The sequence below is a fragment of the Rhipicephalus microplus genome, unplaced genomic scaffold (genome assembly GCF_043290135.1).
Source record: "Rhipicephalus microplus isolate Deutch F79 unplaced genomic scaffold, USDA_Rmic scaffold_136, whole genome shotgun sequence".
In the NCBI taxonomy this organism is placed as follows: Eukaryota; Metazoa; Arthropoda; class Arachnida; order Ixodida; family Ixodidae; genus Rhipicephalus; species Rhipicephalus microplus.
This window is the reverse complement of record NW_027464708.1, coordinates 23,284-38,012: the sequence shown is the minus strand read 5'-3', so window position 1 is coordinate 38,012 and position 14,729 is coordinate 23,284. Positions and strand designations below refer to the sequence as shown.

The following is a 14,729-nucleotide window of genomic DNA, read 5'->3' as shown; positions in this document are numbered from 1 at the left end:
GTCATGTCTAAATAGCTCTCAAAACAAACATTCAATAGAATCCCATAGTGGGTGTTCTAGATATCAGACGTTGAATATTTAGCCTGTATCGAAATGTGGCCACCGCTACTAGGTCCCCAATATGAGTATCTCATTCGGAACTAAGAAGACTTTTGACTGTTATGAAATATCATGTGACGTACAGTCTGATGCTGAAAACTAGTCGACAACCTAACGTTCATTACTTTCCACTGGGCGTTCGGAGAGTGACTGCTTAACACGATAATACTGCACTTCTACCAGTACAGCTTGCTTTTGACAAATTCGCTTCAATAATGCGTCGACAAGTTTTCCATTTGTTGTTGTGTCACACCCAAATTTTTATTTTGGCATCTTGGCACTAAATCGTCTCTGTCGTTTCATTTCTTCTCGCTGGTGATGGGCATACAAAGTATGTCAACAGAAAACAAATTTCGTCTCAGTAGCTAGTCAAATAGTGACAAAGATCGCATTTTAGGTAGCGTCTGAGAAAGAAATATTCTTGTGAATCACAACAGATGCTCGAAAAGGCCTATTGAAGCGGACACAAAAGGGTATATGAAGTAAACTAGCCCTATGGCTCCATTATCAGTGCTGCCACCCGGTAGAATATTGTTCATTCCAATCAGTATGTCTTGGCAATCTGGTATGTACGTGACTTTAGCTCCGCGCACCTTTTTCTTGTATACATTGAAGCAGTCGGTCTCACTGGCTCTTTCTATTGAAGAATTTTTCACCCGCAGTTCATACGTGATTCCAGGTCCAGCTGAAAGAGAGTGTTTGTTTACATAATCAGTATATGTATACGTCGTTCACGTGCCACAGACCAAGTCATAGCACATGCATTGATTTTGGATACATGCTAATATTCATTCATTTTATGAGATAGCCAGTTTTTCTTCGAATTGAGCAAGCTCTTCCAAACTCTAGAACTAATGTGCAATCAGCGAAAGAATATATTGGGCACAATACAAGAGAACGCTTCGGCGGCGAAAAGATTTATAAATACAGGCCACATGAAGTCTGAATAAATAATTAATTTTTCCCTGAGATCATCCTATAAGTTAAGGTTACAGGTAACCGCCGATTAATGTATATTATGCCGGTCCACTTATCTGGGCATTCATTCATATGGGCAGTGTGTATACGCAGTTTCATTCATTTGAGCATCTCAAGGTATGATGTACAGCTCAAATTCACGTGGCCCCAGCGGCCACCATGATGTTCAGCGCAATTGCGACATGTGCGTGGAAGAAAAATACCTGAGGCATAGATGCGTTGCCTCCGAAACTTGCAGATATTATAAGAACTAGTTTTCACGATTGCGTCTACAACGTTCCGTGTGATGTTTACCTTTAAAATAGTCTGTGATGCATCCAGCGCATTTGGGTGCTTCATGAGTGCATTTACATGTAGAAATTTTCCCATATCGGTTGCAGTCGCTGGGTCAAGCTTGCTCGGTACAGAGTGCGGTTGATTACGTCATTTTAGTCTATTAATGCCCCACGTATTACTTTTCAATAAGAATTTGTTGCTCTTTGCCGTTACTGAAGCCTAAGTGCTGTTGTCGATACCGAAACTATGGTCTCGACCTCCGACAACACTTCTCATCGCACCGCATGTCAAGGAGCAGCTCAATGCAACAGTCACTCTGGTATAGTCGCTCTTGCTTGATACCGAAGCTGATACCGAAGTGATACCGAAGCTGATACTCACTTTTGGTTGCGCCCAGCGTGATCACTGTCAGCCAAGTAATTGAAGGAATGTGTTTTTTGACTATATACATAGAGGTTGTGAAAATGCCATGTACGCCAACGAGCCACTCTTTTCGTCACGCTTCTGTTCTTCCTTCTGCAACCTACTAGCGTCAAATATGCTTTCAAGCACATACCTACGATGCTAAGAGCAATTTCTTCACAATGCTATCAATAAGTTCGAAGCATTGCATAGCGAACCAAGTGCGGTTTGACTGTTTCTATCTACGCTTCTGTCTGTGTATCCGCCTTAGTATGCGTGCTCTCTTGCTCCTTTTTTTTAATTTGGTGTCGTCCGAAATGGGTAAAGAAGGCTAAAAGGGTTTCACAGTTGTGTGCCTGGCTATGACATGTATAAAGTGAACATCCACTCCCATACGCCAAAACATCGTTTCCTGGAGACACGCGCGGTACATATCCGTACACAACGAGTCGCCGTATGCGGCTATGACAGTTTCTATGTACACAGGAACAGCTAGGATAAACATTAGTGATTAAATGCGAGAGCATTAACAAATACCAATATTGAGAATGTTGACGAAACAAATTCAAAGAATAAAAATTGGGAGTCCAGCAGTGATCGAATTCAAGCCTTGCACGTGGAACTTCGATATTCTGTAGAAAATCCGCAACCGGTGTTGTAGAAAGGCCCCATGCCGGTGTAATGTAGGTGCAACGTCACGTACAAGGTTGCACGACCGGCGATCTAATTCGATAACAAAGCAATGAATGATACGTATCTACTCCCGATACAGCCGTCATGACGGGTTAACGTCAATAGTGGTTCTCGCGTTCGATACACTTCGATAACGGTCTAGTAAGCATTGCATTTGTATTCCTACTACTCGGCAAGCTGTATTCAAATGCGGCCCAACCACGGAGGAATACGCCAACGATACTTGCGTACTATGCTCTGATAATCAAAGAGTGCAGTGCACTTTGTTTTGATAACACTGACGTCTGCGCTCTTACGTGAAGGCTTACTGCCGGACTATAATTTACCTTTCAAAAGCCATTGTGGTCGGCGTTCCTGATAAGCTCACGTTGTGCACATAGCAAACGCGCTTATGAAATCGCGTTGATCCACCTTGCAATACTTGGCCCAGAAGTAAAACATGTCACATAGAATAATACGCGCCTACTGTTTCGCATGGTATCTGCCAAGTTTTTCTTACGTTTCCTGTTTTTGCAGTGTTTGACTGAACTATGTAAAAAGAAAACACTCTTACCATGTGCCAAGTCAGTCACTTCAACTATGCCGCATGTATTGTTCACGTTTTGGTATATTAATTTCTCGTCGTCTAGAGAATTGCCATGCTCTGCAATAAAAGTGAAACAATTATTGGCCACCCGACGAGATTTTAAGTTTCAAGTCATGTCTCAATGTGTGGAGGCAGCATGACACTTCGAAGGGGACTTTCAAAGTCTGGCTGTTCAGCAGTGGCAATAGACGTTATGGCTATAAAGTTTGTAACGTGCTTGGTTGCATATTTGCTCACAATCAGATTCAAATTCTGTCTAGTGTATTCTTTTTTTTCATGCATATGGGCCTTTTAAATGAGCTGTCATCCGCAGAGCATTCAAATACGGTTCCAAAAAGTAGCTGCTGACGCTCTGCACAAGTAAAACTAAGGTTGCGAGCGTACAAGAGAAATAGGCTTTTTTATGTTTTATCACAGTTTTCGGTGTATGAAAATTGCTACTTATTAATAACAAATAATGTAAGCTACTTATTCGAGTATCTAAGCTATGCAAATGCAAATAGTTAGGACGTGCGAAAAACATTGTTCGCTTAAGCCCGCTAGCTTCATTGAAAAAGGTACACAAATACTAAGCACGTTTTTAGTAAATACAGAGAACAAAGACCACAAATTTTGTTGAAAGTGCGAGTGCCCAAATTTGATATATTTCACGAAACATACGTAAATTCTTCATCATATGATTGTAAAATCCCCAAACATAGCTTTTAACCAATGAAGTCTAACCCCACCTCAAAGCAAAGCTTGCTTGACCACCCTCCCCCCTTTGTTGCTTTCGTCGCTTTTTCTGTGTGTTGTCTTCGCCCGGATGGTGCTACTACATACATCGCACAAAGACGCACAAGCTCCAGCAAAATCACAACATATATATATATATATATATATATATATATATATATATATATATATATATATATATATATATATATATATATATATATATATATTTATTTATTTATTTATTTATTTATTTATTTATTTATTTATTTATTTATATTGTTATAGCGTTTATTAGCCGGCACACAGCGAGCATACACAATGGCGACAGTAACCACCAAGCACGGACTCGCAGCGCGAGCGCCGTCCTTTTTGGGGAGACCCACTAGAAAGCACATGAGATTTCGACTCATTTCAGTGTTCGGAGGCTTCTCTACAATTACCCCGGGGCCGAAGAGGGAGCTGCCTGGCGACCTAACAGCTTCTCACTATGAGGGGGTCATAGTAAGCCTTCAGGCGCTCCGCGTTGGCTATGTCGCGCCCGCGACGGCGCATGCCCGAAGATTGTTCAATTGGATCGATAAGATAGTTGACTGGAGATGTGCGCTCGATCACATATTAGGGACCTTCATATTTCGGGAGTAGTTTGGAAGAAAGGCCAGCTACAGAGGTCGGGATTTAGAGCCATACAAGGGAACCAGGAAGAAACGTGTGCTCAGAAGTGGCAGAGCCGTCACGAATACTCTTCTGTCGCTCTTGTTCATGCGTCGTAAACGCCTTGGCAAGCTCGCGACATCTTCAGCAAGCCTGGCTGTCTCGGAAATAGGTGTACACTCAGATGGATCCGGCGTGTACGGGAGTATGGTGTCCATGGTGTGCGACGGGTGCCTTCCGTACAGCAAAAAGAAAGGTGAAAAGCCGGTCGTGCTCTGAGAAGCGGTGCTGTAGGCGTACGTGACGAAGGGCAGTATAGTCTACTAATTCGTGTGGTTGGTGGCGGCGTACATCGAAAGCATGTCGCCATGGGTGCGGTTGAAGCATTCGGTGAGACCATTCGTGTGCGGGTGGTAAGCAGTAGTTTTGCGGTGTGCAGAATGGCACTCAGTGAGAATGGCGTCGACGACTTCTGACAAGAAGACATGGCCTCAATCGCTGAGAAGCTCCTGAGGTGGACCGTGGCGCAGTATGAATCGATGCAGTATGAAGGACGCAACATCATGCGCAGTAGCCGCAGGGAAAGCAGCGGTTTTGGCGTATCGCGTTAAATGATCTACAGCGACGATGGCCCAGTGGTAGCCAGCGGACGTCAGAGGAAGTGGTCCATACAAATTGATACTTATGCGCCCAAACTGACGGTCAGGGCAAGGTAACGGTTGCAGACCGGCTGGTGACATGTGTGCTGATGGTTTGCGGCGTTGGCAAGCGAGGCAGGAGTGAACGAACTGCTGCACGTAGTGGTACATCCCACGCCAGAAGTAGCGTTGTCCAATGCGCTGGTAGGTTTTGAACACCCGAGAGTGCGTGCATTGCGGATCAGCATGGAAGGATTCACATATCTCCGACCGCAGACTGCGGGGTCTCACGAGTAACCACTGCCGGTCATCGGCGTCGTAACTGCGTCGGTGTAGGAAGCCGTCACGAATGGTGAAATTGGGATCTCGACGACGCAAGGAACGCGTAGATGGCGTTGCGGACGGATCAGAGAGCAAGTCGATCAGTGGGGCGATCCAATTATCCTTTCGCTGTTCGGCAGTGATGATGTCAACATCAATGGTAGAAACAGCAACCTAGAATACTGAGCAGAGCACGTCATCTTCAGGCAGAAGGGAGCGCGAGAGGGCGTCGGCGTCAGCATGCTGGCGTCCGTTGCGGTACAGCACGCGGTTGTCGTAGTCTTGTAAGCGAAGAGCCCAACGGGCGAGACGGCGTGAGGGATCCTTCAATAATGACAGCCAGCATAGTGCATGTTGGTCGGTGACAACGTCGAACGGGCGACCATACACATAAGGTCGAAACTTTGTAAGGGCCCGGACGATCGCCAGGCACTCTTTTTCCGTGATGGTGTAGTTTGTCTCGGCTCTCGTGAGCGTACTGCTTGCATATGCCACGACATATTCAGGGAATCCGGGTGTGCGCTGCGCCAGGACAGCGCCGAGGCCTACATCTCTGGCGTCCGTGTGCACCTCCGTTGGGGCCGTAGGGTCGTAGTGGCGTAGAATGAAAGCAGACGTCAACAAATGGCGGAGCTTCGCGAACGTGTCGTCGCACTCGGACGACCGCGAATTGAGGGACCCGTTACTTTCAAGGAGCTTCATCAGCGGTGATATGATCATGGCAAAGTTTCGTATGAAGCGTCAGAAGTATGAGCACAGGCCCACGAAACTACGCAGTTCTTTGTTGGACGTATATTTGGGGAATTCGGCCTCGGCCCGAAGCTTGGCTGGGTCAGGAAGAATACCATCCTTGGACACGACGTACCCTAGGATGGCGAGTTGGCGTGCTGCAAAGCGACACTTCTTCAGATTTAGTTGCAAGCTGGCATTGCTCACACGTGCGAAAACTTCTTTAGGACGTTGGAGATGCGTGGAGAAATCTGGAGCGAAGACAACAACGTCATCGAGGTAACACAAGCACGTGTGCCATTTCAAATTGCGCACAACGGTGTCCATCATGCGCTCAAAGGTCGCAGGTGCATTACACAGACCAAACGGCATGCCGTTGAATTCGTACAAGCCGTCGGGTGTGATGAAGACAGTCTTCGGTCGAGCGTCATCAGCCATGGATACTTGACAGTACATCCGAGCGCAGACCGAGAGAAGGAAAAAATTGGGCTCCGTGAAGGCTGTCATTTGCGTCATCGATGCGCGGCAGTGGGAAGACATCCGTGCGAGTGATCTTATTGGGCCGTCTGTAGTCCACACAGAGCCGCACAGAACCATCTTTCTTCGCAACAAGAATAACAAGAGACGTCCATGGACTGTCCGAGGGCCGAATGACGTCGCATTGGAGCATATCGTCATCCTGCTCGTTAATTTCTCGGCGTTCAGCAGGCGACACGCGGTATGGACGTTGCCATAATGGTGGATGGGCACCAGTGTCGATACGATGCGTAACAGTGGACGTGCGACCAAGAGAACTTCGCCCGACATCGAAAGAAGAACGGTATTCCTGCAACACGTCCAGAAGGTGGGAACGCTGTACTGACGTAAGCTTGTCATCAATGTAGGGGCCAAATACATCAAGAGATGAAGGATCAGAAGTGGAAACAGCATTTATGGTACGCAAATCGGGACAACGCGAGTCATCGGGTACGTCCAGGACTTGTGCGTTGTCGACTGGTTCCACTCTGCCGAGACATTCCCCTCGAACTAAGGTAACAGTGTACGGGGATGGGTTGGTCACACAAATAGCGGCGTTGCCCTGGGTGATTCGTACGGTCGCGAAAGGTACTAGCAATCCTTTCCTTCTGGAAGCACGGTCAGATGGGGATACGAGTGCGATTGTGTTGGAGAGACCAGTGCAGTTTATAGACCGATACACCCATCGTCGGGCTTGGAAGCACTGTGGTATCGTCTTTCACGAGAATCTTGCTCACTGTCGAGGGACTGTCGTCTGGCGTCAAATGCGAGAAGGGTGAGAGTTCAATTTCGGAGGTGGCACAATGAATGACGGCGTCGTTGCGGGAAAGAAAATCCCATCCCAGGGTGACGTAATGGGAGCATGCAGGAATGATAATGAATTGGGCGACATGCAGAATGTCCTGAACGACAACGTGAGATGTGCACCCTGCTGTAGGATGCACACGATGTGAACTAGCGGTACGAAGGGACAACCCAGGAATTGGCGTCATCAGTTTTCGAAGCAGGCGGCAGAGGTTTTCGTCCATAACTGATATGGCAGCTCCAGTACAATAAGGGCAGATGCATGAATACCGTCCACAAGCACGTCATTGACATTAGATATGCGGCTAGGAGGGCTTTCACAATGCGATTGCGTCGAAGTCCTTGCCTCTGGGACTGCGACTAGTTTTTTCGCTCATGAGCAGCCGAACTTGGCCGCAAGGGGGACAAAGAATGACGTCGTGAAGACGGCGACCTTCGAGGAGACAGACCTGGGCGTGATGACTGTGGCATAGACGGCATTTCGTCGTTATACGGACGTCTAAGCTGGCCAGCAACAGGTGAATAAATGGAATTCGGCTGTAATGAAGAGCATTAACGGGCTACGTGACCGGCGTAACCGCAAGCAAAGCAGATGGGCTGGTTGTCGGGTGTGCGCCATCGGTTCGCCGGAGTGGGTCTCGCCCGGAACGGTGGCTGGAAAGCCTGCATGGTTGGCTGAAAATGAGGCTCAGGAGTTGCGCCAACACACGCAGCCGGCATACACGCTGCAAAGGACGGAAATGGTGCGGCAGCTTCGGCGTAAGTCAGTGGGGCAGGCGCTTGAACGACTTGAGGCGGCCTGGCGAGCACTTGGGCGTGACTTAGAGGCGCAGAGGCCGGAAGTTGTTGTGGGTGGTACGCAGGCATAACCTCCGATATTTCCTGGTCAATTGTTTGGCGGATGTGTTGAAGAATGGTAGTTGCCGATTGTTGAGCAGCCGGTGGGTGCGCAAAGGGAAGGAGGGAGAACTGGCACGTGATTTCCTCACGTATGAAGGACTTGAGGTCTGCCAGCAGCGCCACCTGATCACATCTCGCTTCCAAGCCAGCAAGCCCTGCATCTCGTGGTGTGGAGCTACGGTATATCGAACGCTGCCGGCGGAGCTCCTCGTAGCTCTGGCACAGCGTGATGACCTCAGCTACTGTGCCTGGGTTTTTGGCAAGCAGCATCGTGAAGACATCATCGTCAATGCCCTTCATGACGTTCCGGATCTTGTCTGGTTCGGACATGCTGTCGTTGGATTTCTTGCACAGGTCTAGGACATCTTCTATGTAACTGGTGAATGATTCACCAGCCCGCTGAGCGCGTTCGCGTAAGCGCTGCCCGGCTTGCAGCTTACGAACGGCAGGGTGGGCAAAAACGTTGGTGATAGCGGTCTTAAAATTGGACCAGGTTGTGAAATCGGACGCGTGGCTCTTGTACCACAAACTTGTAACGCCCGAAAGGTAGAACACCAAGTTTGTCAACTTGCAGTCCTCGCCCCATTTAATGGGGACGCTCACGCGCTCGTAATTATTGAGCTAGTTTTCCGCGTCAGTGCCATCAGCGGCCATGAAGATGGGTGGATCGCGGATCCTGGGGACACCGGGACAAGGGGTGGCATGGGAGGAGGCGTTTGCTGAGAGGCGTCGTGGGACATGGTAGATTGCAGGGTACGTGATCGTAGTTCCAAGGGCATCGAAGGGGATAGTAGCACTCTCCACCAATTTGTTATGGCGTTTATTAGCCGGCACACAGTGAGCATACACAATGGCAACAGTAACGGCCAAGCACGGACTCCCAGCGCGAGCGGCGTCCTTTTTGGGTAGACCCATTAGAAAGCACTTGAGAGTTTGACCCATTTCAGTTCGGAGGCTTCTTTACAATATATATATATATATATATATATATATATATATATATATATATATATATATATATATATATATATATATATAGTGGGAGTAATAATTCAATGGGCCAGTTAGTTTTCGTGAAGGTATGGCCCAACGGGAGCGTTGTCAACAAGGATAAATATATTCATTTCCCAACAGTTTCGGGGGAGGGGTCCTCCCTTCATCAGGGGACGAGTTATACTAACATGAACTTCCAAACTTCGTTGCTGTCGCGTCCCTCTCGCCCTGAAAAATGCTTGCGAGAGTGAGAGAGAACTAAAAAAAAGAAAGAAAGAAAGAAAAAAAAGAAAGAAAGAAAGAAAGAAAGGAAGAAAGAAAGAAAGAAAGAAAGAAAGAAAGAAAGTAAGTAAAAAAGAGGAAGAACCACTGTCAACACTGAGAACGAAACCAAATGTCCGTGTACGTCCACATCTGGTTCTTATCCCATGCTGGTCAGTTCTCGACGTGCGTCGGGCCACCCAAGATTGTCGCCGCAGTGGCGGGAGTGGTCCGTGATGGCGTGCTTAAGGAAAGGCTTTCCCCTTACTGAGTCGGTTGGCTCTTTACCTTTCATCCTTGTCTGTTTCCCTTCAATTGTTATCAAGTGGTAGGCGAACAGAAACACTTTGTATGTGCATCTGAAAAAAAGAAAAGAAGAAAAAAAGAAGAAAAAACAAAAAAACAAGAAAGGACAGTGTACACGTACGAGTCAGTCAGAAAAAACAAGCATGGTCGGCAGCTATCTATCTTTGTCACCAATTTCCTCCTGGCTTACTTCTCGGAGGCAGGAGAGTCTTCCGCGGTCCTCGTTGATGCCGGCTACTAATGTTCGAAATTTGAAAATAAAATATGCCTCACGCTGTTCGCGCTCGCGCCTGTTTGAGAAACCAGACTGCAAAAGAGTTACGCTGATATTTTCAAAACTGTGGTTTGGCAGGCGCAGATGTGTAGATAAAGGTAGCTTTGGCAGTTAAGTGGCGTGGTACCGCTGATTATTGAACCACAGCCGAAATGGCGTGTCTGTTTGGCCGATATATTCTTGTCCGCAGATGTTACAATGTAGCATGTATATTACGTTGCTGGAGTCACAATTAAGGCTTTCAGTTATGCAGAATTTGAAATCCGAGAAGTTCGCTTTGGATTCACGTGTTGTGACCATCTGTGGGCATACCTTGCATCGAGCTTTTCCGCAGGGATGGCACCCTGATTGAATTTTGGGGGTGTTTGTTTTTGTTCTGACAAGAATGTCCTTCAGATTTTTATCCCGGCGGTACACCACGTGAGGTGGCTTCGCGAAAATAGAAGTTAGTCGTTTGCTTTGCCTGATTATGTTGAAATGGCGGGAAAGTATGTTGTTGATTCGTGGCGCTGATGAGGAGTAAGTTAGTACAAGGTTCGTTTGGGAAGTCGTTTTAGGTACTCTGTTTGGTCCCTTAATTATATCATTCCTGTTCACGTTGCGAGCACGTAGTATGGCATCGTCAATAATGTCTTCCGGATAATTTTGTTTCAATAAGGAATGCTTTAGGCGTTCCGCGTGTCTGTCAAATTCCCGCATATCGGTGCATATTCTTCGGTACCGGTAGGCCTGAGAATATGGAATACCCGTTTTGCAATGCTTTGGGTGGCTGCTGTTGAAATATAGGTACATTTGATGGTCTGTAAACTTTTTGTAATGCCTACAGACCGTCAAATGTACCTACATTTCAACAGCAGCCACCCAAAGCATTGCAGAACGGGTATTCCATATTCTCAGGCCTACCGGTACCGAAGAATATGCACCGATATGCGGGAATTTGACAGACACGTAGAACAACTAAAGCATTTTTTATTGAAACAAAATTATCCGGAAGACATTATTGACGATGCCATACTACGTGCTCGAGACGTGAACAGAAATGATATAATTAAGGGACCAAACAGAGTATCTAAAACGACTTCCCAAATGAACCTTGTACTAACTTACTCCTCATCAGCGCCACGAATCAACAACATACTTTCCCGCCATTTCAACATAATCAGGCAAAGCAAACGACTAACTTCTATTTTCGCGAAGCCACCTCACGTGGTGTACCGCAGGGATAAAAATCTGAAGGACATTCTTGTCAGAGCAAAAACAAACACCCCCAAAATTCAATCAGGGTGCCATCCCTGCGGAAAAGCTCGATGCAAGGTATGCCCACAGATGGTCACAACACGTGAATCCAAAGCGAATTTCTCGGACTTCAAATTCTGCATAACTGAAAGCCTTAATTGTGGCTCCAGCAACGTAATATACATGCTACATTGCAACATCTGCGGACAAGAATATATCGGCCAAACAGACACACCATTTCGGCTGCGGTTCAGTAATCACCGGTACCACGCCACTTCATTGCCGAAGCTACCTTTATCTAGACATCTGCGCCTACCAAACCACAGTTTTGAAAATATCAGCGTACCTCTTTTGCAGTCCGGTTTCTCAAACAGGCGCGAGCGCGAACAGCGTGAGGCATATTTTATTTTCAAATTTCGAACATTAGTAGCCGGCACCAACGAGGACCGCGGAAGACTCTCCTGCTTCGGAGAAGTAAGCCAGGAGGAAATTGGTGACTAAGATTGATAGCTGGAGACTCTGCTTGTTTTTTCTGACTGACTCGTACGTGTACACTGTCCTTTCTTGTTTTTTTTTTGTTTTTTTCTTTCTTTTTTTCCTTTTTTTCTTTTTTTCACATGCACATACAAAGCGTTTCTGTTCGCCTACCACTTGATGACCATTGAAGGGAAACAGACAAGGATGAAAGGTAAAGAGCCAACCGACTCATTAAGGGGAAACCCTTTCCTTAAGCACGCCGTCGAGGACCGCTCCCGTCACCGCGGCGACAATCTCGGGTGGCCCGACACACGTCGAGAACTAACCAGCATGGGATAAAAACCGGATGTGGACGTACGTTTGGTTTATTTCTAGGTGTTGACAGTGGTTCTTCCTCTTTTTTACTTTCTTTTTTTTTCTTTTTTTCTTACTTTATTTTTTCTTTTTTTTCTTTTCCTCTTTTTTTCTTCTCTTTTTTTTCTTCCTTTCTTTCTTTTTTTTTAGTTTTCGCTCACTCTCGCAAGCATTTTTTAAGGCGAGAGGGACGCGGCAGCAACGAAGTTTGGAAGTTCGTGTTAGTATAACTCATCCCCTGATGAAGGGAGGAGCCCTCCCGAAACTGTTGGGAAATAAATATATTTATCCTTGTTGACAACGCTCCCGTTGTGCCATATCCCATATATATATATATATATATATATATATATATATATATATATATAGATATATATATATATATATATATATATATATATATATATATATATATATATATACATATATATATATAGCTCTATAAAATTAATAACAGTATTATTATATAAGGAAAGGTTGGAAACTGTTTGTGGCGCGGGCTATTCCTCTGCTCTCGCACCACAATCATCATCGCATATTAGTAAACAAACTGAAGTCTATACAAACGCACGCAATAAAGCAGATTCTGAAAGTTAACCAACGTGAGCAGATTCAATAACACCACACCAAGGAAGGCTACGTAGCTCATACAGCGTACGCAGAATAATCTATAATAATCCTTTTTCTATACTCTGTTACGTTCAGAATATCGCACAGTACACGGCCTCTAGAAGTGCAGCTCTCTTGAAAACGCAACTGCCATTGATGGGGATTGAACCCGTGTATTGCAGCACATTAAACACTGTGCCACTGTGGCGGCTGAGAAACGTTCCAGACAAGATTCGCCAGGTACAAGCGTGGAGGCGCCTTCCTCTAAGCGGTGCCTTCACGAGTGAAATGGAGGGGCCATGTTTCCGCGCGGCACCGTTGATATCTGTGCAGCAGCGTTCGTGTTTCGTTTGCTTCATCTTACTATAGGCAGAAACCTCCAGCTAGCTCTACTTGGCGAACAATATTCGAAGGCCTATACTGGTTCTTTACGGATGATATTGTGCTTATACATAGTTTTCATGTCTTCCGTTTGTTGTCACTTGGTCTCGGTCTCTCTTGAGAACATAGCGGTAGGCTCGGCAACGACATGCCTCTTCTTTCGTCAGCTCTCAATGACGCTCAAGTTGGACGGTTTCTACATCAGCAAAACGAGAACTTGGCGCGTTTCTCGAATGTTCTTCCCTTGACATCCTCCACCCTCGCCTCGCGTAGCACACGCACTCCTTCTATTCCTTCGGAGGCCCGCTCTCGCTCCAATACGAGGCCACGTGACCAGCGCTATCACCACGCCGGATATGAAAACGTCGGCTGAGAACAACGTCGTTGCCAAAAAAAAGTGAAAATGTTGATTTCTGCATTCTCGCGACCACCGGCCTTCAAACTGCACTCATTGCTTATTTCGAAAAAAGTCAAAAGCTGCACGCCCTCCCTCCCCCCGTTCATGGGTTCATGTGTACGGAACGTCAGATGCTTAAATTTGGCGTAGCCCTCCCTTATGGTGTCGCTCAAAATTATATTTTGGTTTTTGGGCATGAAAACCCCAAAAGCGCTTCCCATGTGTTACACTATGGCACAGCGCACAAAATTAGTCAACGAAAACAGATGTTTTCCATGGAGCTTCAGTAATAAGTACACAGTGGCAGAGCTGCTGCGCTGTGTGTAGCATGCACAGCTTGAAATCTAAAAAATGCTTCATATTACTGCAACAACTAGTACATGTTATAAAATACCAAGTTCTACCCCGCTCTTATGAAACAAAATAAACCAATTTTTTAGTTTCTGTTTTTTTTTCAAAGACAACTGTCGATGAAAATGTGTGTAAAAAACAGAGAAAATGATTAATAAAGCAGTGCTTAAGAAAGGACAAGAAGGCGCCGACTTCGTGGTGATTGTGTTTGTCCCCGTGTCTTTGTGTTCACCTTGTCCCGTCTTCAGAACTGGCTTATTGTTCACATGATATTCACCAACCAGCCCAGTCAAGCACATTTGCCAAAAACAGGGACGAAATAGACGAAAGCAGCCGTGTCATACGCATAGGTCAGCAAAACCTCTGGAGCTCGCTCGTGAAAAATATTCTGCACGGAGGACTTACTTGCACTTAGGCTCCCCAAACATTTACTGAGCCTGACTCACTCGAACTCACACTCACCAAGATTTTCTTGAACTGGACTCACTCGGACTGAAACTCATTCAAATATTACTCACCCGGGCTCACTCAGACTCACGCCTACATCTGAGACTGAGCGAGACCGAGTGAGTAGACTTCTGACTCCGTTAGTCCAGAATCAGCTCTCTCGAACATGGTATAAATGCTCGTAAACACTGGTATATCACGCACTATGTGCTTTTCTTGGTGCCTTTTGATATAGTACCTTCAAATACGAGTTATGACTGGCTGCAAACCAACAAGGACCTTTTTCTTGAAGAAAAAAAGACAACATAAGATATAATTTATCAAGAGCTTCCC

The 14,729-nt window shown here is 46.1% G+C and overlaps 1 protein-coding gene across 3 annotated transcripts in view; it reads right to left on the bottom strand.

The window, feature by feature from the left end:
- Nucleotides 1-327: 327 nt before the first annotated feature.
- LOC119168445 (uncharacterized) overlaps nucleotides 328-14,729 on the bottom strand; it is a 34,661-nt gene continuing 20,259 nt past the window's right edge. For all 3 annotated transcript variants that reach the window (XM_075885404.1, XM_075885406.1, XM_075885405.1), the window contains 2 exons: nucleotides 3,002-3,091; nucleotides 328-784 (listed from right to left, as the gene is read on the bottom strand). In XM_075885404.1, the coding sequence (XP_075741519.1) occupies nucleotides 528-784; nucleotides 3,002-3,091 (347 nt within the window). In that variant the 3' untranslated portion in view covers nucleotides 328-527. The remainder of the gene's footprint in view (nucleotides 785-3,001; nucleotides 3,092-14,729) is intronic.